At 37.4% G+C, this 24,861-nt stretch overlaps 2 protein-coding genes across 3 annotated transcripts in view; one reads left to right on the top strand and one right to left on the bottom strand.

Annotated features, from left to right (window-relative positions):
• The window catches only part of LOC114265851 (putative ribose-5-phosphate isomerase 4, chloroplastic), a 260,134-nt gene that overhangs the window by 89,258 nt on the left and 146,015 nt on the right, over nucleotides 1–24,861 (bottom strand). The window lies entirely within an intron of this gene.
• On the top strand, nucleotides 1,626–13,200 carry LOC114265944 (uncharacterized). Its single transcript, XM_082888785.1, has 5 exons — nucleotides 1,626–1,944; nucleotides 2,069–2,290; nucleotides 12,444–12,536; nucleotides 12,612–12,716; nucleotides 12,820–13,200. The coding sequence occupies exons 1-5, from the start codon at nucleotides 1,927–1,929 to the stop codon at nucleotides 13,198–13,200; spliced, it is 819 nt and encodes a 272-aa protein (XP_082744911.1). The 5' UTR covers nucleotides 1,626–1,926.

The raw sequence follows: 24,861 nt of genomic DNA, 5'->3' as shown, positions 1-24,861 counted from the left end.
CACTTCCTTTCTTTGAGCAAAACCTAAATCCGACACTCTCTCTCTCTAAACTTACTCTCTCTCTAAGATTTGATCTCCCTAGAGTGTGAATCTAACCTAGGGCCTTTGTTAAAAAGATAGAGGGCGTTGAGAGCTTCGATTTAATCTGAAAAAAATTGGATTTGGAGCAAGTTGATCTTCGAGTCTTCATCTCCTTTTTGGCTTAAACTTCAAGGTAGGGATACCCTACTCCTCTCTATGGATTTTGTCTTTAAATTTTGGTATTTTGAGATGTTGGGCTTGGTTTGGTAATTTTGTGAAAGTTTGGGGCTTTTGTGTAATTTTACAAAAGTTGGGGTTTTATTCATAATAAACCTGGATGCATGTTTGGCATAGAGAAATTGAATGAATGTTAAATCATTGATGAAAATGGGACCTAAGGGTTGAAATGGTAATTATGGATAACGACCTAATTACATTGTTTAATTAATTGGGATAATTAATTGTGAGAAATGAGGAAATGAAATGTTGATTGAATATCCATTGTGCATTTATTTTCTGTTTAGAAATAACTGCTTTGGGCTATCGGTGGAGGATAGTCGTGATTGTTGTAGACAATGCATGATGATTAGGCAAACTGAAACTAATCAATGAAATGTGTCATGGAACTTGACGATTGATAGAATACATCAACTGTATGTATTGGGTGATTGTATATAGAACCAATGTGGTTATATACGTTATGTGTAGAGGAGGAGATAGGGGATGTACTCCGCGGTTTAGGGGATGTACCTCTAAACCGGATAGTGTTGGGAGAAGATAGGGGATGAACTCCGTAGATACAGCTCATATGCTTGTCTAAAGAAGTGAAGATAGAGCTTATATTCTTATCTTTGTGATGTGTGGATATAGCTCATATGCTTATCTGTGGATATTGTGGTTATACATATCTGTTGTAGAATGTGGATATAGCTTATTTGCTTATCTGAGAATGTGGATATTGCTGTTATACATATCTGTTGAACATGTGGGTAGTGCTTATATGCCTATCTGTTGAAAAAGGGGAAATGAAAAGTAATTGGGACTTGTAAGTCGTTTGACATAAATATATGATTTATGTGATTGTATCAGTGTTGGCCATCTATCAATTGCTAATCTTTTAGTCATTGTTCATGGTTGGTTTAGTATATTTCTACTGGGCTGTGGCTCACCCTATATGGGAATATCATTTTCAGGTGCAGGAAACATGCCACCTCCAAGGACATAGCTGGGAGGCTAGAAGCGGACATACTTTTGTCGCTTAACTTTTGATGTATTACATGTAACTTCAAGCCAAGGGCTTAATGTGTAAACGAGTTAGTACTCTTTGTTGTAACCAAGTTTTAACTTGGAAAGCTGTAAGCCCGTAGGGCATTTTGTTTGATGTTAACATGTTATACCTATGTAATGGAACTCTAAAGAATAATAGAATGTGGTTAGTTTATATGTAAATGCATGTCTTATTTGATGGGTTTAATGTTATTATTTTGAGGGCGTTACAGACCCACGCATTAGAAGAGGGGGATACCTCTTCACATCCTGAGGTGACTAGCAATCCGCCACCACCTCTCAATGTGGAGCCTCAACTTGAGGTGACTATTGGTAAGACACACTCTTTATTTACATTGATTTGAGATCTTAATTAAATTTGTTCACATACTATTTCAATATTATGGCTTCACAATATCAGCTGCTAAGCGTGCTCGTGGCCTGACTCGAGGCAAAGAGGCTCAAGGCCTTGTTGATAGAGATGGAAAGCTTAGCGTGCCTATCCCTCCAGAATTTCGTGCACCGGTAGGGGACTATGCCTCAAAACTAGCCTCAAAGATTGGTGTAGAAGTGCGAACTCGTTTACCAGATCCAAGTGTTCGTAGGTGGAAGTATGTTGATGCCTCCTTTAAGGAGGCGATGTTTCAACGCTTGAATGTAAGTTCGTTGTCTACTTATAGGAGATTTTACTCATTTTTATAATAGGTTAGAAATCTTAATTATTTATTGTAATTATTTTATTTTTTATAAGAATTATCTATGACTTATCTATTTTTTTCAGGATCAATTTGATTTACAAGGAGACCCTGTTGATATAGAGAAGGCAATGAACACAAAATTTGGTCGGAGATTGAGTAACCATACCTATAGGCTGCACAAACAATTCATGGAGCTGAAGAAGGCTAAAGGGGAGGAGTATGCAAGAAACCACCCACCGAAGAATGTTGATCCTACCAAGTGGATAGATCTTATTGATAAAAAGTGGAACACTAAAGAATTTCTGGTAACATTTTCATCTTTTTTATTATATTAGCGAAAAAAGAATTTGATTAGAATAGGGAGAGATTCTAAAACAACTAGAAAGAACACAAACAATTTGCTATGAAATTCCATATGTATTCTTTTCCCTTTACCTTCTAGGCATGCAAGTGGAACATAATAAAAACCAAATAAGTGGAAAAATGAGAAAGGGAAACTATTAAACATGGATTGGAAGGCTCGCATAATAGGAGATTAATTTATGGTTCCTTAAAGTGCATCTTTCACATCATAGAATAAAGAACTAAGATTTCAGTTTCTATGATTGTATTAATTTTCTGTTTGTTCTTGGGTTTGGTCTGAAGTTTCAAGATAATGGTAAGCAACTAGCTAAGTAACTAATATAGGGTATTGAGACAGAACTTTAGATTTGATAGAGTTGTGGAAGAAAGAAAGGGTTATGAGTTTAGTATCAGTAATTGTTCCATATCTTGTGAAATGTAAATGGATTTTTTCACAATCTATCTTGCCCATGCTTATATGCCCCCTATTTGTGAACGGTGTAAATTACTCGTTTTTCTTTTTTCACCCAGAAAAACCATCTTATGATGAAATCTCTACAAGTCCTCTAATCTATTTTTCACAGAATTGAATGAAACTAGTGAATAATTTGAAATATCTTTTAAGTTGAAATGATATATTGGAAAATGATAGAGAGGAACAATGCAATTTCTTTATTATCAACCATTAAATTTGTTTTACTAGTGATACATTTCATTGTTATATTGGTTCATTATTCCTTACAGGAACAATCATATAGCGATCCCGGGTTTACCCTTGTTGTACGGTGATCCGGACATGTGTCCGTGGATGTTGGTTGTTGTTTATTATCGTGTTTGCATCCTTTGTACTTTGTATATTGAGTTATGGGATGTGTTGGGCAGGTTTGTTACAGGTTGGTTGTGTTTGGGAACCTAGTGTTGCTGCCCAGATTTTTAGTCCTTCGCTCGAGCGAGGAGTTTGTCGCTCGAGCGAGAGTTGTGTTGCGTCTGGTTCTGGACCTGAGAGTTCCATTTCTTGGCTCGAGCGAGCCTCCTTCGCTCGAGCGGTCTGGATTTTTTTCTTCGCTCGATCGAGAACTTCTTGGCTCGAGCGAGAGTTTTCTGTGTCTGGTCGCTCGAGCGACCAAGTCTTCGCTCGAGCGAGCGTGTTTTATATCAGTGGACAGCAGCGTCTTAAACATCACTTTTTCAGTCCCTTTCTTTGAGCAAAACCTAAATCCGACACCCTCTCTCTCTAAACTTGCACTCTCTCTAAGATTTGATCTCCCTAGGGTGTGAATCTAGCCTAGGGCCTTTGTTAAAAAGATAGAGGGCGTTGAGGGCTTCGATTTAATCTGAAAAAGTTTGGATTTGGAGCAAGTTGATCTTGGAGTCTTCATCTCCTTTTGGGCTAAAACTTCGAGGTAGGGATATCCTACTCCTCTCTATGGATTTTGTCTTTAAATTTTGGTATTTTGAGATGTTGGGCTTGGTTTGGTAATTTTGTGAAAGTTTGGGGCTTTTGTGTAATTTTACAAAAGTTGGGGTTTTATTCATAATAAACCTAGATGCATGTTTGGCATGGAAAAATGGAAATGATTGTTGAATCATTGATGAAAATGGGACCTAAGGGTTGAAATGTTAATTATGGGAATTGACCTAATTACATTGTTTAATTAATTGGGATAATTAATTGAGAAGAATGAAGAAATGAAATGTCGATTGAATATCCATTGTGCATTTATTTTCTGTTTAGAAATAACTGCTTTGGGCTATCGGTGGAGGATAGTCGTGATTGTTGTAGACAATGCATGATGATTAGGTAAACTGAAACTAATCAATGAAATGTGTCATGGAACTTGACGGTTGATAGAATACATTAATTGTATGTATTGGGTGATTGTATATAGAACCAATGTGTTTATATACGTTATGTGTAGAGGAGGAGATAGGGGATGTACTCCGCGGTTTAGGGGAAGATAGGGGATGTACCTCTAAACCGGATAGTGTTGGGAGAAGATAGGGGATGAACTCCGTAGATACAGCTCATATGCTTATCTTTGTGAAGTGTGGATACAGCTTATATGCTTATCTGTGAATGTGGGATATTGTTGTTATACATATCTGTTGAGAATGTGGATATAGCTTTTATGCTTATCTGAATGTGAGATATAGTTTTTATACATATCTGTGGAAATGATGATAGAGCTAGCATGCTTATCTGTTGAAAAAGGGAAAATGAAAGGTAACTTAGACTCATAAGTTGTATGACATAAATATGTGATTTATGTGGATGTATCAGTGTTGACCATCTATCAATTGCTAATATTTTAGTCATTGTCCATGGTTGGTTTAGTGTATTTCTACTGGGCTGTGGCTCACCCTATATGGGAATATCATTTTCAGGTGCAGGAAGCATGCCACCTCCAAGGACATAGCTGGGAGGCTAGTGGCGGACATACTTTTGTCGCTTAACTTTTGATGTATTACATGTAACTTCAAGCCTAGGGCTTAATGTGTAAACGAGTTAATACTCTTTTGTTGTAACCAAGTGTTAACTTGGAAAGCTGTAAGCCCGTAGGGCATTTTGTTATGATGTTAACATGTAATACCTGTGTAATGGAACTCTAATGAATAAAAGAATGTGGTTAGTTTATATGTAAATGCATGTCTTATCTGATGGGTTTATTGTTGTTATTTTGAGGGCGTTACAACTTGGTATCAGAGCGTACCGGGTTCGAATACTTTGGGTACGTGGGAAGTGATTAGGATCACAATGGGTTTGTCTCGCTTGATAGAGACTTAGATGTAGTATCATATGTTATGTGCTTAATTGATAACATGCTTATGTGATTATGTGGGTATGGGATTTAATTTCTGGGATGTTGATTGGATCCTTGAGTTTCTGGGAGTCTTGTTGGAAAAGCACTTGATCAATGCTGTTTCTAACCGGAACTCTAGTAACGTCTCGGGACTATCATTATCCGGAAATGAAATTCGTAAGTGCTTATGTGTTTATGTGCTTATGTGGAGTGAATTACAGTTGTCCATGCATTAGGACGTGAGTGTTTGGTTTCGGCACATTTATGAATGTGCTAACGTTCTGTGTTGCCTTTATTAGGATGTTAGGACGAGGAAGAGGTGCTAGGCATGGTAGACCTGCGAGGCAGGAAGTACCGTTACCGGGTGAGATTCCGGCAGTGCAAGAGGGAGTTGGGCAGGCCACTGTGGCCGAGTCAGTAGATCAGCAGGCTATGGGTGCCTTGGCCAGAGAGATAGCAGGAGCTTTGGGTATTCTTAGAGCTGGGAATCAGGCAACTGAGACCGGGCCTTCTTTCTTGAAGAGGGAGTTCTTCCGGTCTAATCCGGATGAGTTTGTCGGGGATCCGAAGGAGCCACTGAAGGCTGATGAGTGGTTAGAACAGATGAGTAAGACGTTCGAGATGCTTGGCATTGAGGACGGAGCACTGAAAGTGACCTTGGCATCCTTCCAGCTGAAGGGAGATGCGGGTCAATGGTGGAAGTACGAGAAGGCTCGTGTGGGCAGTACTTGGGAGGCGTTTATAAATGCTTTTCAGGAGAGGTTTTTGTCTGCAGCAGCTAGGGAGAAGCTGAGGGATCAGTTTAGCCGGCTTAAACAGCAGGGCTTGTCAGTGGCCGAGTTTGAGGCTACTTTTACCAGTCTGTCCAGGTTTGCACCGGAACTGGTGGCGTCTGAGGAACGCCGTTGTAATGAGTTTGAGCGGAAGTTGAGGCGGGGCCTCAAGTTGAGAGTTGGTGGGTCTTACATTCGAGAGTATAGACACCTAGTTGATGCTGCTGCTCATATGGAGATTATGATGCAGGAGGAGGAGGAAGAACAGAGGGGCTCCAAGAGGAGCCAGGATAGTCAAAGTGATGGCAGGAGACAGAAGGGTCATCACCCACAGCAGTCTCAGGGTGCAGTCTCTAGATCGACCTTTCCAGTGCTGAGTGTAGGCTCGGGGAGAGGCAGTCAGGGGGAATTCACTTGTTACAAGTGTGGCCAGCTGGGTCACAAGGTTTCGGTTTGCCCGCAGAAGGGTGGGGGTCAGAAAGCTGCTTCTTCTTCAGCTAGACCGCAGAGTCAGAGTTTGGGCAGGGGACAGCCCTTGACTTGTTATCAGTGTGGACAACCTGGGCACATGAAGAGGTTTTGCCCACAGTTGAGTGCCACTTCGGGAGCGTCTGGTTCTAGGCAGACGCAGGGTTTTCAGCCAGCTCAGTCTGTGCAGGCCTCGAGGGCCAATCTAGGAGTTTCGTCATCCCAGTCTGTGCAGCAGTCTTTTGCTCCGAGAGGTGAGCAGGTAGACTAGGGGCCTACGGGGCCCGTGTATGCTGTTACCGCGCAGGATTTAGTACCGGCTCCATCAGTAGTGAGAGGTACTTTTCTGTTTTGCAACTCGGTTGCTAGTGTGTTGATAGACACGGGTGCATCTCATTCTTTTGTATCTGCTGCATTTGCATCGGTTTTGGAATTGGAGTTAGCTCAGTTAGCATCTCCTATTTGTGTGGTATCGCCTTTGGGTGGTGAGATGATCCTGAAACAGGGTGTTAGAGGATGTGATATAGAGGTCGCCGACTATAGGCTTCCTTTTCCGTTTGTTGTCATGCCCATGAAGGGTTTTGATGTTATTTTGGGTATGGACTGGCTATCGTCATACCGGTCTGTTATCGATTGCTACCGCCAGAGGGTCACGTTATGTACCTTGAGCGGGGAGTGGTTCCATTTCTTGGGAGACCGGGTTGGTAGTGTTTTGCCACCGGGGTATGATTCGCGAGGGCGAAGTGAGCTTAGTAGTCTACTTGCCAGCTTTGAGAGTGGTGAGACCCAGCATGTATTGCCGAGGGTGGTTTGTGAGTATTCGGATGTTTTTCCCGAAGATCTTGTTAGTTTGCCACCTCACCGAGAGATAGAGTTCTCTATTGATTTAGTGCCCGGCACGGCGCCGATTTCTATGGCACCTTACCGTTTTGCTCCAGCAGAGTTGGTTGAGTTGAAAGTTCAGCTCCAGGAATTGCTAGATAAGGGCTTTGTACGCCCTAGTGTTTCACCGTGGGGAGCACCGGCACTCTTTGTTAAAAAGAAAGATGGTGCCTTGAGATTGTGTATTGACTATCGGAAGTTGAATCGGGCTACGGTTAAGAATAAGTATCCTATGCCCCATATAGATGATTTGTTTGACCAGTTGAAGGGTTCCCGTTGTTTCTCTAAGATAGACTTGAGATCGGGTTACCACCAGTTGAGGGTCAGGGATGAGGATATTCCGAAAACGGCATTCCGTACGCGGTATGGCCATTATGAGTTTCTGGTGATGCCATTTGGGCTTACCAATGCACCGGCAGTCTTTATGGACTTGATGAACCGGATTTTCCGGGAGAACTCTACCAAGAATTGTGGTCGTCTTTGTGGACGACATCCTTATCTATTCACCTTCTGAGGAGGAGCACGAGGAACACTTGGGAGTGGTGCTTGAGTTGCTTAGAGCCCATAGGCTGTATGCCAAGTTTGGGAAGTGTGAGTTCTGGCTGAGGGAAGTCAAATTCTTAGGCCACGTGGTATCCGGGGAAGGGGTGTCTGTTGATACATACAAGGTTGAGGCAGTGCAAGATTGGGCACAGCCTAAGAGTGTGTTTGAGATCCGCAGTTTTCTGGGATTAGCTGGGTATTACCGTCGGTTTGTGAAAGATTTCTCCAGGTTAGCGTCACCGTTGACTAAACTGACTCGGAAGGGAGTCAAGTTTGTGTGGAGTGAGACTTGTGAAAAGTCGTTCCAAGAATTGAAAGTTAGATTGATCACCGCTCCGGTGTTGATTATTCCGGAGAGAGGGTTGGGTTATGCGGTTTATTGTGATGCCTCACGAGAGGGTTTGGGTTGTGTATTGATGCAAGAGGGGAAAGTGGTAGCTTATGGCTCACGTCAGTTGAAAATACACGAGAAGAATTACCCCACACACGACCTAGAGTTAGCAGCAGTGATTTTTGCCTTGCAAATCTGGAGGCACTACCTTTATGGTGAGAGGTTCGAGGTATTCTCGGATCATAAGAGTTTGAAGTACCTGTTTACACAGAGAGACTTGAATTTGAGGCAAAGGAGGTGGATGGAGTTCATCGAGGATTATGATTTTGAGTTGCACTATCATCCGGGAAAGGCCAATGTTGTGGCCGATGCCCTTAGTAGGAAATCCATTAGTGATGTTGCTAGTATAGCCATCCGGGAATGGGAGATGTTGGGAGCACTTGGCGGGTTTGATTTGCTACTGGGCGAATCTGTTGAGGCTGCGACCTTGTTTTCTGTTGTTGCGCAGCCTACACTTGCGATTAGAGTGTTAGAGGCACAGAGAGGTGACCTTGAGGTAGAATCCTTCCGAGAGAAGATCTCCAGTGGGAACGTTGAGAAGGGCTTGACGGTGTATCCCGACCTGAGTGTGAGATACCGAGACCGTTTGTTTGTACCGGAGTCTTGCCGTGAGGAAGTACTCCGAGAGTTTCATCATTCGCGCCTTGCGATGCATCCGGGAGGTACTAAGATGTATCAGGATTTGGGTCGCCAGTTTTGGTGGCGGGGTATGAAGAGAGATGTGGCTGTTTTCGTATCGAAGTGCCTTACTTGCCAGCAAGTGAAGGCCGAGCATCAAAGGCCAGCGGGTTTGTTGCAACCCTTGCCTATTGCCGAGTGGAAGTGGGAGCATGTCACTATGGACTTCGTTGTAGGTCTTCCGAGGACTCAACGGGGTAGTGATGCTATTTGGGTGGTTGTAGACCGGTTGACTAAGTCGGCGCACTTTATTCCTATGCGCGTGAGAGATTCAGTAGATCATCTTGCCGACTTGTACATTCGGGACATAGTGAGATTGCACGGGGTCCCAGTGACGATCGTCTCAGATAGAGATCCTCGTTTTACTGCTAGGTTGTGGCAGAGTTTGCAGAGTGCCTTGGGCACTAAGTTGACCTTTAGTACGGCTTATCATCCTCAGACTGACGGGCAGTCCGAGCGTACTATTCAGATCCTCGAGGATATGCTTCAGGGTTGTGTCCTGGACTTTAGCGGGACGTGGGAGAGGCACTTGCCCTTGGTAGAGTTTGCCTACAACAACAGTTTTCAGTCTAGCATCGGTATGGCACCGTTTGAGGCCTTGTATGGCCGACCGTGTAGGTCCCCAGTGTGTTGGGCCGAGGTGGGTGATGCACCTTTGTTGGGTCCGGAGTTGGTTAGGGAGACGACGGAGAAAGTTGAGCTTATCCGTAGGAGGCTTGTTACAGCCCAGAGTCGACAAAAGAGTTATGCCGACCGTAGGAGGAGGCCTTTGGCGTTTGAGGTAGGTGACTATGTCTTTCTGAAGATATCACCTAGGCGAGGTCTGATGAGGTTTGGGAAGAGTGGGAAGTTATCCCCTCGGTTTATTGGTCCTTTTGAGATCCTTGAGAGGATTGGTGAGGTTGCTTATCGGTTAGCCTTACCGCCGCAGTTGTCCGGAGTGCATGACGTGTTTCATGTGAGTATGCTTCGGAAGTATGAGCCAGATCCATCACATGTGTTGGATTGGACAGATTTAGAGGTAGATGAGGATGCCTCGTATGAGGAGAGACCGGTTCGGGTCTTGGATAGGCGGGACCAGGTCCTGCGTGGCAAGACCATTCCTTTGGTAAAAGTCTTGTGGAAACATCACGGAGTGGAGGAAGCCACTTGAGAACGTGAGTTGGAAGTCCGAGAGAAATATCCGGACTTGTTTGTTGATATGTAATCTTGTATTTAAATTTTACATTTTGTTGAACTTAAGAGCTTTTATATATGTCTTAAGTTGTGAAACATTGAAAATGTTTTGATTATTGGAAGTATGTTGGGAACTTGCCTCATATGGAAGTTAAATGTGACACTATATGTGTTGAATATATTGTTGAAATTGGAAAAATAATGCATAATGTTGATGCATGTTGAAAATACATATGTTGTTTACATATTGTGATATGTCTCTTGTTAAAGGGATGGGATGACCGGTAATAGGTCGAATTGTTGAATGTTAAATTGTAACAATGTCTAAAATGGAGGAAAACTTGTTTTGAAAACTTATGCTTAATTTCGGGGGCGAAATTCTTTAAGGGGGGGAGGTTATAGCGATCCCGGGTTTACCCTTGTTGTACGGTGATCCGGACATGTGTCCGTGGATGTTGGTTGTTGTTTATTATCGTGTTTGCATCCTTTGTACTTTGTATATTGAGTTATGGGATGTGTTGGGCAGGTTTGTTACAGGTTGGTTGTGTTTGGGAACCTAGTGTTGCTGCCCAGATTTTTAGTCCTTCGCTCGAGCGAGGAGTTTGTCGCTCGAGCGAGAGTTGTGTTGCGTCTAGTTCTGGACCTGAGAGTTCCATTTCTTGGCTCGAGCGAGCCTCCTTCGCTCGAGCGGTCTGGATTTTTCTTCGCTCGATCGAGAACTTCTTGGCTCGAGCGAGAGTTTTCTGTGTCTGGTCGCTCGAGCGACCAAGTCTTCGCTCGAGCGAGCGTGTTTTATATCAGCGGACAGCAGCGTCTTAAACATCACTTTTTCAGTCCCTTTCTTTGAGCAAAACCTAAATCCGACACCCTCTCTCTCTAAACTTGCACTCTCTCTAAGATTTGATCTCCCTAGGGTGTGAATCTAGCCTAGGGCCTTTGTTAAAAAGATAGAGGGCGTTGAGGGCTTCGATTTAATCTGAAAAAGTTTGGATTTGGAGCAAGTTGATCTTGGAGTCTTCATCTCCTTTTGGGCTAAAACTTCGAGGTAGGGATATCCTACTCCTCTCTATGGATTTTGTCTTTAAATTTTGGTATTTTGAGATGTTGGGCTTGGTTTGGTAATTTTGTGAAAGTTTGGGGCTTTTGTGTAATTTTACAAAAGTTGGGGTTTTATTCATAATAAACCTAGATGCATGTTTGGCATGGAAAAATGGAAATGATTGTTGAATCATTGATGAAAATGGGACCTAAGGGTTGAAATGTTAATTATGGGAATTGACCTAATTACATTGTTTAATTAATTGGGATAATTAATTGAGAAGAATGAAGAAATGAAATGTCGATTGAATATCCATTGTGCATTTATTTTCTGTTTAGAAATAACTGCTTTGGGCTATCGGTGGAGGATAGTCGTGATTGTTGTAGACAATGCATGATGATTAGGTAAACTGAAACTAATCAATGAAATGTGTCATGGAACTTGACGGTTGATAGAATACATTAATTGTATGTATTGGGTGATTGTATATAGAACCAATGTGTTTATATACGTTATGTGTAGAGGAGGAGATAGGGGATGTACTCCGCGGTTTAGGGGAAGATAGGGGATGTACCTCTAAACCGGATAGTGTTGGGAGAAGATAGGGGATGAACTCCGTAGATACAGCTCATATGCTTATCTTTGTGAAGTGTGGATACAGCTTATATGCTTATCTGTGAATGTGGGATATTGTTGTTATACATATCTGTTGAGAATGTGGATATAGCTTTTATGCTTATCTGAATGTGAGATATAGTTTTTATACATATCTGTGGAAATGATGATAGAGCTAGCATGCTTATCTGTTGAAAAAGGGAAAATGAAAGGTAACTTAGACTCATAAGTTGTATGACATAAATATGTGATTTATGTGGATGTATCAGTGTTGACCATCTATCAATTGCTAATATTTTAGTCATTGTCCATGGTTGGTTTAGTGTATTTCTACTGGGCTGTGGCTCACCCTATATGAGAATATCATTTTCAGGTGCAGGAAGCATGCCACCTCCAAGGACATAGCTGGGAGGCTAGTGGCGGACATACTTTTGTCGCTTAACTTTTGATGTATTACATGTAACTTCAAGCCTAGGGCTTAATGTGTAAACGAGTTAGTACTCTTTTGTTGTAACCAAGTGTTAACTTGGAAAGCTGTAAGCCCGTAGGGCATTTTGTTATGATGTTAACATGTAATACCTGTGTAATGGAACTCTAATGAATAAAAGAATGTGGTTAGTTTATATGTAAATGCATGTCTTATCTGATGGGTTTATTGTTGTTATTTTGAGGGCGTTACAAATCAAAAGCCAACATATTTGTCTTACTAATGATACATTTCATTGTTATATTGGTCATTCTTCCTTATAGGAACAATCAAAGGCCAACATCGCGAACAGAGAAAGGATGTATACAAAACATAGGTGTGGTTCTAGGTCAATCCCTGTTAGAGTAGAAAAACTGGTACGTATCCTTGCACTTTTAGAATTATATTAGATTCTTAGCTTTATTTATTGAATATTTGGTCTATCGAATTAGGCACGAGAAAAGAAGATGCTACCTGATCTAGCAGAGTTGTACAAGGAAACTCACTATAATGAGAAAACACATGAGTGGATCTCATCTCAAGCTCAATGTAATTATGTGAGTATATATTGCAATTTTTATTAACAAAATTTTAGAATACTATTTGTTATAATCTTATTTAATTTTCTAATAATTATTTAATTTTTTTTATATTTGATAGGAAAATATGATACAGACACAGGCTGATCACCTCTCACAACCGGGATCAACCCCTTTGACTGCAGAAGAGCTATCAATCAAAGTCCAAAAGCCAAGGTCTGGCTATGTGAAGGGACTTGGCATGAGACCTTCATCCTCTATTAGGAGAGCCACTGCCATATATGCTAAAACAAATGATTATGTGAAGCGCCTTGAGATGCAAATAGAGACACAAAAGGAACAAATACAAATGCAAAACAATAAAATAGAAGATCTTGAAGAGGGTAAGAAGAAGCAAGGGGAGATAATGGCTGATGTTGTCAACTTTTTGAGGACCAAAGAATTCACTGGACACTTTGGAAGTGGAGGGGACTCATCCACAAGTGAACATACTTCTTGGTAAAGTATATTAACTTTAATATAACAAATTTTATAAAAGAATACATGTTTGAAGAATTAGGAAGTAATGGAAACATGCATATGACATCCAATTTGTATAGGTGCACATGATGTATAAATTGTGAATTAGTCTAAAATATATATTTTTTTCTCTATACTTAAAGCTTGAAAAAAGGCAGTCGAAATGCTAAATTATCACACAATTACAGATTTGTACAAGAACCAATAGAAACACCTTAGGAGGGACCAATATAAGTTGTATGAACTTACGGCATATTAATGGGATGCACCATTTGTGAATTAGCCTTAAAATTAATTTTTTGTTCTCATAATCTAAAAAAAAGTCTGTTACAGGGATAAATTGTATAATTGATTTAATTGTAAATTGATGAGTTACTAATGTTTTTAATCTTTTGTATAATTGATTAATTACTAAAACTTTTAATTTATTTTTTTGCAGATTGGATAGGGGTGGCATTTTTGATGTGCAACAATGATGTAATTTGTTTGAATGTTCATTTTTGTTTGATAAGGATACACATACTTTTTGGAGTTACACTAGTTATTGTTGGATTTTTGGTGGAATTGAACAAGTTATAACTTTTGGATATTTTGTGGATATTTCACTATTTTATTATATCAGGATGGAATTATTTGTAATGATGAATGGATATTTTCATTTTGTTAATTCGTAAATGTGTTGATAACAGGTTTGGTTAAATTATGATGGAATTGTTATATTCAACAGGTTTCAACATGAACAGGGTCATATTTGTTGAACTAAAATTTAGATTTTGATAAAATAGGTATATAATGTGGAAAAAAATATTATGAAATTATTGACAAAATTTTCCATCCCTAAAGAAGGTTTTTTTGTCTCTTATTTGGCTTAGGTGGATGATTAATTTTGTCATAAATTCTTTATTTCGTCGCTAAATGAATTTGTCATGACAAAAAATATTGTCACATTTTGTCACTATTACCCTCAATGTGTGACGAATTTTTTTTGGCATTATTTCATCATTTTTAATGATGAATTTGTTTTTATCTCTACTGGTAGCTTCTTTGACAAAAAATTTTCGTCTTCGTTTATATTAAACATGACAAAATTATTGTTTCCATTTCTTATATTTATGACAAAATACTTTTGTCTCTAATTTCTCCTTTAATGACAAAATATTTTGTCACTAATTACTTATAAGTATGTTCCCAACAGAGTGTATTGGAGACAAAAAAAAAATACGTCACAAATTTATCATTTTTAATGATGAATTTGTTTTTGTCTCTATTGGTAGCTTCTTTGACAAATTTTTTTTGCCTTCATTTATATTAAACGTGACAAAATTATTTCGTCTCTATTTCTTATATTTATGACAAAATACTTTTGTCTCTAATTTCTTCTTTAATGACAAAATATTTTGTCGCTAATTACTTGCAAGTATGTTCCCAACAAAGTGTATTGGAGACAAAAAAATTCGCCACAAATTTATCATTTTTAATGATGAATTTGTTTTTGTCTCTATTGGTAGCTTCTTTGACAAAAAAATTTCATCTTCGTTTATATTAAACGTGACAAAATTATTTCGTCTCTATTTCTTATATTTATGACGAAATACTTTTGTCTCTAATTTCTTCTTTAATGACAAAATATTTTGTCGCTAATTACTTACAAGTATGTTCCCAACAAAGTATATTGGAGACAAAAAAAAATTATCACAAATTTATCATTTTCAATGATGATTTTTTTTTTCGTCTCTAGGACCCTTTAGTGACGACCCTTTAGAGACAAAACGAGTGACGAAAAATGTTCGTCGTAATTAGTTTGGGTGACGAAACATATACATTTTGGGACAAATTTGTTTCGTCTTTAAATCCCAAATTTGTTGTAGTGTGAAAAATAAAAATGATAGTTTAATATATAAATAAATTACGCTTCCCTTGAGGTTATGAATAGTATTTAAAGGGTATTATGGTCATTTACCCAACTAAGTTAACAACATTTGGGCTTAATTAATAGGAGAGAAGAATCTTGACAAATATCAGAAAAAATAAGAGAGGTTAATGTAATTTCAAAAATCATAAGTGAGATCCCAGTAATTGTCAAAAATCTCATAGGAGATAACTGTAATTTACCCTAAAATTTATAAACTAAGACATTTTGCCTAGTGGTTGTGCAACACCATTTGTAGTGCAAGGTTGTAGATTCAACTCCTATAGAGAGGAGTTTGATACCTTTTGTGATAGTTTATATATCTGTCATTATGAGAGTTATATGTATTTACTACATGAAGTGAATTCACATCCAATTTTCAAAACCAAAAAAAAAATGTAATGTAAACAGAAAACAAGAAACGAAAGCATTAAGAAGAAAACCAAAAATTATTACTAAGATTTAAAATCTATCAAGTCCAATTGAAAATATGAGAGGCACATTGTAAAATGAGGCAAGTGAAACCACTACAAGAAAAAGCACCTTTGGTGACTAAATTTTTAGTCGCCAAAAGTCCTTTTATAGTCGCCAAAAGTCGACTTTTCACTTTTCCCGACTAAATATTTTAGTCGCCGATTTTGTCGCGAATACATGGTCGCCGAAGGTATTGGCGACTAAAAAACTTTTAGTCACCAAAAACCAAGTATGTAGCGACTAAAATTTTTGTCGCCAAAGCTCATTTATATTTTTTTAATTATACATTTGGCGACTAAATTTTTAGTCGCCAATAGTGAATTATTTTTTTTTAATTTATACATTTGCCGACTATTTTTTCGTCGCCAATACTGAAGTTTTTGGCGACCACCCATTTTAGTCGCCAAAAGTTTATTTAAGAAAAAAATAAATAAATAAATAAATAAAAATTACCCGCTGCTCTTCCCAAGTTTTGAACCATCAACCTCCCACATTCTAAACCTTTACCAAAACACTCTCTCCACTATGCCACAATAATACCACATGAATATATATGCAAAATATATTATTTATATAGTATATTGACCCGTATTAATATAAAACTATATATATAAACATAATTATTTTTATTCAATATAATTTATGTAAAAAATAAATTATTTATTAAAAAAAAAAGGAAGCCACTTTTGGCGACTAAATGTTTTTTTAGTCGCCAAAAACCTTTGTTTTGGCTACTACCAATAATTTAGTCACTAAAAAAATTAATTTTCGCCTAAAAATAACCACTTTCGGCGACTAAACTTATTTTTAGTCGCCAAAACCTCCACTTTTGCCGACTAAATTGAATTTTAGTCGCCAATTGTCCACTTTTAGCTACTAAATTTTTTTTAGTAGCCAAAAACCTTTACTTTTGGCTACCAAATTTTTTTTTGTCAGTAAAACACCTATAATCGGCGACCAAACTATTTTTTAGTCGCCAAAACCTATACTTTTGGCTACTAAATTTTTTTAGTCGCCAAAAACTTTCACTTTTGGCTACTAAAATTGTTTTAGTCGCTAAAACCCATATAATCGGCGACTAAACTGATTTTTAGTCGCCAATAACTACACATTTGGCTACTAAACTGTTTTAGTCGCCAAAAGTCTTCACTTTTGGCTACTAATTCAATTTTAGTCGCCAATTGTCCTCCTTTCAGCAACGAAATTTATATTTTTAGTCGCTAAAACTGCTTTTTCTTGTAGTGAACATATGACAAAAAGGATTTTCTGAACTATCCTTTTAGTTTATAGGTAATTATCGGATTAGTCAGAAGCATGAATCTATAATTAATCACCATCCTTTTGCTTTCCATAATCACGTTTTCCAGTCATACCAGAAAAGTTACTTGTAGTAATTAAACTAAAGGCATATATAATAATTAATCTCTATTACTGACTGTTTCGATTAAATTCCGCTCTCTGCATTCTTTGGTGGATTCTCTACAATGCTCAGCCCATATTCAGAAGCAATCACTGTAGTGCATCTGCATTTTACTCAATGTTTGCGTGTGAGAGAGAGAAAAAAACCAAAACATTGTCCATGTATCAGTTTCCTTTAGAAATAAAATAAGAATAACCCAGAAAGAATGGTGTTTAAAACCACTGTCAGAAGTAGACAATGTGAAAATGGTTTATCATTCCAAAGCAGCTACCTTTAGCTATCGTGATGATTCACTTGACTATCTATGGAAGAGAAAATTATCAAAAAAAACTGACAAGAAACACAAAATTAAGTTATACTTAGATGAGTAGGACCATCAGAAGCCCAAGCGAACCATCGGTTTAGAACACTGAGCCATATGGTCCGAAGTATCTAATCAATGGGTAATATCTTATAAGAGTGTGTCATGGAAGTAGCATGCAGGCTACTACACAATGACTCCATAGTCAGCTCAAATTTGTAGGCCTTGCTCCTAATCTAGGCAGGCATCAATGCCCTAAGGGCATAACGTTATGGGCTTAAAGTACGTAGAGGGGAGCTTGTAGGCCATAGGCATCATTTGCTTTAATCCCCACTCGAGGAATAACATGGCTCAACAAATAGAGGGAGTGATAATGGAGGCACACATATCCTCATATTGTAGGTCTATGTCTTTCAAATGATGGTAGGCACATGGAGGCTCCTAATGATATGGCAATAACATATGATAAGGTGGGGCAATGTCCCAAAACATGTCACCGAGGATAGTAAACGTCAGTGTACAAGGCTCCACTTACAATAGGGTCTAGGGGACGTAGTAGGTAGGCGACATTCCCATCATGTTTTAGGACAAGCTGATTTTCGTTACTCAAGCTTACATCATAGCGCTAGGAGTGGATACCACTTGCCATCACTCCAAGTTGTGACCTCTACATGCCATTGAGGATAGTATCACAATTTTATTCATTTAGTTAATTTTTCTACAAATTCTTATCTATCCATCAAGCATAAACAAATGTCATCCATGCAAAAACAGAAGAAGGTTACAAGGCAACTTGGAACTTACGGGATCTTAGAAATGACTCCATGGTCTACAACCCCATCAATATTGTCAAGAGTGTTGGCTACTTCAACTTCGGGTTAAAGCAATGGTCCTCTAAGAAAATATCATACAACATGGACAAAAACATAGGAAATTAAGGCGATCACCACGATAGTCATATCATACCAAGGTTTAGTATTGGCGACGTATATATAACATCAAGAACATTATGCCCTTCTCTAGTGATTAGTGGGAAGTCGCCTCCCGTTGGACCTGCATGGCCTATAGATGGTCTCCTCCGTACCTGTAATTATGTGATTGCAGTCATAATTATGAAATTTATTTAAGCATTGTTTGGTGCAGCTTATAGGGGCTGCTTTATGTGCCAGAGTGTTACTAACTTCTGCTTACACCTTATGAGACAAAAATAGCTAAATTAAGCTAAGAAAAACTGACTATTGAGAAGCTTAGGAAGGGGTTTAGCTTCTGCTTTCAAATCATCAGCCTTAAGCTTGTAAGAAGTTGCACCAAATAGGCTCTTATTATTCTACATATGAGAAAAGGAATTGTCATTGTGATGACATTATGCCATACTATCATCATGAGAATACCTCCGCATCACCTAAAAATAGGTCTTCAATCTCTTCTGCAATTTCCATCCAGTTGAACTAACACAAGACTTTTAAAATGTCAATTAAGTCAACTAACCCTTATTTTGGTAAATTATTTCCAGCAATTTATGCCAATAATGCATATGACAGCTTACAGATTTAATTAAAACTAGAATTGAACCTTCTAGACCACTTTTTTATTATTTCTCTATGACTATGAATACAAGTTTCTCAGCAGCATTGAGTATATTCTGTGAGGGAAAAGAAAGACAAAAAGTTTTGATCAAGAAATCAAAAATAAAATGGAAATAACATAACTTGAGTCCAACAAATAACAATATTTCGACTCACCTTCTCTTGAATTATAGATTCCTCGCCTTGCAATCTCTGATGCCCAATTAATGAAATAAGTGTTCTTTCTTCAATAATATCAGCATCGTTGAATGCAAAATCAATCTACAAAATAACAAGTTAAAGGACAAGTGCAACAGTATAAAGTTTACGAAAAAGCATACAAGTGATCAATGAATTCATAGCGTCATTTAATAGGACCAGTCTAGAAAACCTTCTGAAAAGAAATTTATCAAATTCAAGTGGGAATTTGCACACCCTTTTCATTTCCCCTGAGATTTTGTCTAAATTGATCTTTACATATGTTACTTTTTAAATAAAGTAGCACACAGATTCACATTTTTTTTTTTTGTCTGCTTTCAAATTAGGATACAAATAGAGCTATCTAAAGCATGTAAATACTCACAAACACTAGTTAAAATGCAACCTAGTCATTGGATACTTAGAAATCGTGCACACTTGAGAAGTATCTTGGTAGTGATCCAATGGAATTCCTACCTTCGCTGCTTCACTAGCACTACCAACATATCTACATCACACCAATGACAATTAAACTTACTTTGTGATTGAAAATAAACAAGTCTAATAAACAGGCTTTTAACTTGCACCAAGTCAAGAGAGTGACTGATACTCATTGACATGTTCTATCTAGAATGAGTGAAAAAAACAAAGGCGTAGAATTACACAAGAATTGCATGTTGCCTTGAACCTCTAGGGACCAGAAAAAAGAAGAGATTATACTAAAGAATTCCACTCTTTTTTTATTTCTAGAGATTTGAGGCAATGTGTGATATGTAGTGCGAGATTTTAGTTCGTCTTTTTTTTTTCTTTTCTTTTCATGGAGGACTTCTTGTTCTCTCGTTCTCTCTGGTACTTTTCTTCTTTTCTAATAACTCTTTTGTTGCCGATCAAAAAAAAAAAAAAGAATATAACTAGATGCAATAGCATCAACTGCTCTGATATGCTCAGCTAATTAAGTTTCTTACATTATTAGGAATTATCTTATTATTCAATTCAATTGGTCAAGATAGTAGGCAACTTATTTGATAGCGGATAAAAAGGATGAACTCACGTGGATATTCCTACTATATCTTTTATAGCACCCACACGAAGTTGCCGACCCAAATATTGTATAGCTATGCATGAAGCAAGGCCAGATCCTAATCCAACCACCATGCCACTTTTAATGAATGTATCCACCTACAAAAGAACACGGAAGAGGCGAAGATATAGACTAGTTGCCCTTTACCTACTCCCTACATAATTGCAGATAATCAAGAGAAGAGTGAAAAGGGATCCACAACGCTCCGTTTGTTTGGGCTTTCTGTATTTTTCTAGTGTTTGGAATTTGGTATAATAGAAAATAAAAGTCTTAACGGGAAATAAGTCTTTTTGGCTAGAAAATGTTTTTTGCTTTAAAAGGAGGAAAACATTTTCGGAACTAAACTCTTACCAATATCACCACACTACTACCACCACTCTCACATCCACCACCACCACATAACCATCACCATGGCCACCGCTACCATCACCGTCACTGCCACCCCATCACCACACCACCACCTTCATCGTACCACCACCACCACTTTCATCCCACCACCACCAAATATAAAAAAATGTTTTCTCCAAAAAACATTTTTGAAAAAAGTTTTATATAGAAAATGTTTTCTGCCCAAACAAATGGTGCATTAGAATTGGATTTAATTTACCAATAATTTCTGATTGAGCAACATGTCCATGATTCCCATGCTATGGTCACCAGTTTCAGAAGGCAATGCAGTTCAAATAATTTGACATTGAGAATATTCTCAATATTCAACATTGAAAACCTAATGTCCCATTAATTGTTTCAATCTTGCTGTTGAGGAAAAGAGAAGACCACCGTCGATCGTCCATCCTTCATTTCCCCACATCTAGAGTCCTTGTTCATGTTAGAGTTTGAGACGTCATACTCAAAACTAATTGTCATTAGGTAGAGAGACCTCCAAACAACATGAATTAAGTTTGAATGGCTTAAAAAACACAATGTGAAACAAATCTCGAACACTTATTTATATAAATAAGTGATATTAGAGAAGTGATTTGAAAGAATAGTATGTTTATGTAATAAAAAAAATGCTATTTAAAAGTTTGGAAGAAAATTTGGTGTATCTATTGCAGCACAATGATATATTATGTAAAAGCTAAAGTAAGGCTTTTTAGCTTGTTTAGGGTAAGGTGACAGCCAAAACACATTGGCTAAATAAGCTTGGCCTTTGAGCCATAGTTAAAGAGGAAAATAATTTATTACAAAGATGTTATAACCATATTAACTTAATTTGCATTATATTATAACATTAAACCAAACACACAAAACTAAATATTAGTTGTGACAAAACCCATAATATGAACAAGAAACAGGGCATACTTTTCTTTTTCTCTCTTTTTTTCATTTGGGGTTTGGGTTAAAGAACATCACAATATATGATAGATCATAGAATCCAGATGAGGAAAAAGAGAATGAAAGTAGGAATGTTACAGTGTGCTTGGTTGCAGATTCAAGGAGAGAAGCACTGCGGTGAAGGAGGCAGGCTCGAGTGATGCTAACAAGAGAATTCAATCTTCTTCTTCTTCTTGTTGAGTCTAATCCCAAACCCTTCTTCAGACTTGCCTGAAAATGCAGATTCACCGTAGAGATTGAAGGAATTATTGCTGCCACTGCTGCCATTCCTCCCTCTCTCTCTATCTTCTCTCTCACTCTCTCTCTTCTCTCTCTCTCTCTCTCTCTCTCTCTCTCTCACACACACACACACACACACACACGCTCACTCCACTTCGGATAAGGAATATTATGCCTGGTCGAACCAGAAATTATTATAAATAGGGGAATATCAAAAAAATAATAATAAGAATTATTTTTAAAAAATTAATTACAAACTCATAAAAATATTAATGATTTTTGCATTAATATACTTTATGAATTTATAATTATTTTTTCTACTTCTCATTTTTGTTTTTCCCCTTATACATAAGGGTTAATTAATTTATTTATTTTAAAAGTCACTTCCATTTAAAAGTTGAAGCACAATTTTTTTTTAAAAAACTGAAATGTGTTTGGATCATTTACCCATCTCAGGAGTATAAATCAGAGGATCAAACGATACTTTCTTAATTACATAATGTAACACTAATAGGAGTCAAATATGAGTAGAGTATGTGAAAAGCAAACTTAGAAGCACAAGTTATTTATTTATTTTTTTTGATAACGAGGAACTATGTCTTTGTTTTTTGGCCCATCACAAAAGCGTAATCTCAAGAATCAAGCAACACTTCTTAAAAAATGCCAAATTTTTGACATTTTAACTTTTTAATTATTATTTTTGACCTTTTTATTAAAATAATTACTTGCCAAATGACTCCTAAGTTTGTTACGAAGTTGTTTGTTATGTTAAGTTATTTTGGTAAAAATATTTATATTTGTTAGGTTATTGTTGTTATTTGTTTTGATACTCTGTTTTTTTCAACAAAAAAAAAATTAACAAAGTAAAACTTTAATAAATTAGTCAGTTCAGTTCCAAAAAAAAAAACTCCACTCAAACTTTAGTTTAATTTATTGAGTTCAAATTGGGCTTATTCGAGAATTTTCAAAAAAAAAAACTATGTATTCAAAAATATATATTCATAAAAATATCTAAAATTTAATTTTAAATTAGATATGGTGAAAGTCACATTCAAAAAGAATTTGTTTGACATAGCATGAAAGAGAAGAGAAGGCCTAGCATGAGAGAGAAGTGCTTGTAGAGAAGAAGAGAAGGCCTAGCATGAGAGAGAAGTGCCTGTCAGTTAGCCAAGGAGATTGCCTCAAACCAAACAAGGAGGTTCCAATGTATAGAAATAAACCCATTACAGAATCAAACACAAAATATATATAAACAAATAAGATTTTCTAAAACTAGATCTTATTAACAAATATTGTAAAATCTTATCCATTCATATTCTGAGATATTTCTGTATTGATAAGAGAACTAAATATATAAACATATGATGTGCTTGAACACCCCCTTTGATGGACGAGGCAAGTCGTCCTTGGCTACCAAACAAGACTCTTATCTTCATGTAAGGCCTCTCTTCCTCTAATACTCTCATATTTTCATGCTCAAATTGGATGCCAATACCTAGTTTCAAAGATCTATTTATAGCCAATCAACTTGCTTCACCTCTCTCTCTCTCTCTCTCTCTCTCTCTCTCTCTCTCTCTCTCTCTTGTTTTTGACTTTTTTTTCTAATCTCATCCACCTGTCATCTTCATTATCTAGATGTCCATGATGGAATATATTCTGTTGATTTGTAGGGACACAATATGCATCTAGTTCATATCATAAACATTAAGTTATCTAATGGAAAAATAGAATTTCAATGGAGAGAAAATGTTCTTGACTGATTTTTGGTGTGTAAGAGTGGTCACTTGGCGCATTTGCTAGGCAACTTGACTGAATTCCTTCATCTAACCTTTTACCTCCTTCCAAGGGTATGGCCAATTGAGAGCCAACCAACTAAGCCCAAGTGTCTCAAGAATATGGTAAATTTACTAGATATGTTTGAATCATTTTTGGTAAATTTTTTAGAATTTTGATTTTTAAATCCAAAATGAGTAATGTGTCTTTTATAGTTTGATATTTATTGTTGAACTCATTTGTTAATAGTTTAAACTTGTAAAATAATTATTTAAGATAGTGTTTGAGTTATAGTTCCAGAAGATCTTAGAGTCAAATCTTGTTTGCTTCATTATCTCCATTATCATGCACTCAATCTATTTTCTATATTCTCTTCATGTGTTTTAACTATAGAAACCCTTTAACTCTATGTTGGAGCTCTCGCCTTCTGGAAAGTCACCCAACTGACACAAGAAGTCAAATTCAACATTGAATACCTAATGTCCCGTTAATGGTTTCAATCTTGCTGTTGAGGAAAAGAGAAGTCACCATCGATCGTCCATCCTTCATTTCCCCACATCTAGAGTCCTTGTTCATGTTAGAGTTTGAGACATCATACTCAAAACTAATTCTCATTAGGTAGAGAGACCTCCAAACAACATGAATTAAGTTTGAATGGCTTAAAAAACACAATGTGAAACAAATCTCGAACACTTATTTATATAAACAAGTGATATTAGAGAAGGGATTTGAAAGAATAGTATGTTTATGTAATAAAAAAAAAATGCTATTTAAAAGTTTGGAAGAAAATTTGGTGTATCTATTGCAGCACAATGATATATTATGTAGAAGTTAAAAAAAGCTAAAGTAAGGCTTTTTAGCTTGTTTAGGGTAAGGTGACAGCCAAAACACATTGGCTAAATAAATAAGCTTGGCCTTTGAGCCATAGTTAAAGAGGAAAATTACACTTAATTCATAAAGAAACTAAATTCACAAAACAAAATAAATATTTTGAGATTTTTCTATGGTACAAAAGAGTAGTTAGATTCATAATAAGTAAAATGAGATACAAAAAATTAAGTAATGTACAAGAAGGAAATATTCGTCGCTCTCCATACTCCTCGTGTCTAAGTTCTGAGTAACGTCGCTCAAATTGGGAACAGAAAGACGGTGAGCTATCCGACGGGTGTGCAGCTAGAAAACCTCTCCGACGATCAAGTTAGCACACTTAGAGAAAAGAAAAAGAGAGAAGAGACAGAGAGGTAGGTAGCTCTGATAACAAGAATGCCAGACCTGTGCATGGAGGCGCTACGCCATTTATATAGTTTTTGAGCGCACCTCTTTGTCTGTCCGTCCTTCCTTGGGCGTGTGGATATGCTCCCTTCTT

This window comes from Camellia sinensis, chromosome 9 (genome assembly GCF_055761805.1).
Source record: "Camellia sinensis isolate YWXY chromosome 9, ASM5576180v1, whole genome shotgun sequence".
NCBI classification, from domain to species: domain Eukaryota; kingdom Viridiplantae; phylum Streptophyta; class Magnoliopsida; order Ericales; family Theaceae; genus Camellia; species Camellia sinensis.
This window is presented reverse-complemented; position numbering and strand designations above follow the sequence as displayed.

Coding starts and splice junctions, on each gene's coding strand:
- LOC114265944 (XM_082888785.1), top strand. Junction 2,291..12,443: donor GGAACACTAAAGAATTTCTG/GTAACATTTTCA, acceptor TCTTCCTTATAG/GAACAATCAAAGGCCAACAT. Junction 12,537..12,611: donor CTGTTAGAGTAGAAAAACTG/GTACGTATCCTT, acceptor CTATCGAATTAG/GCACGAGAAAAGAAGATGCT.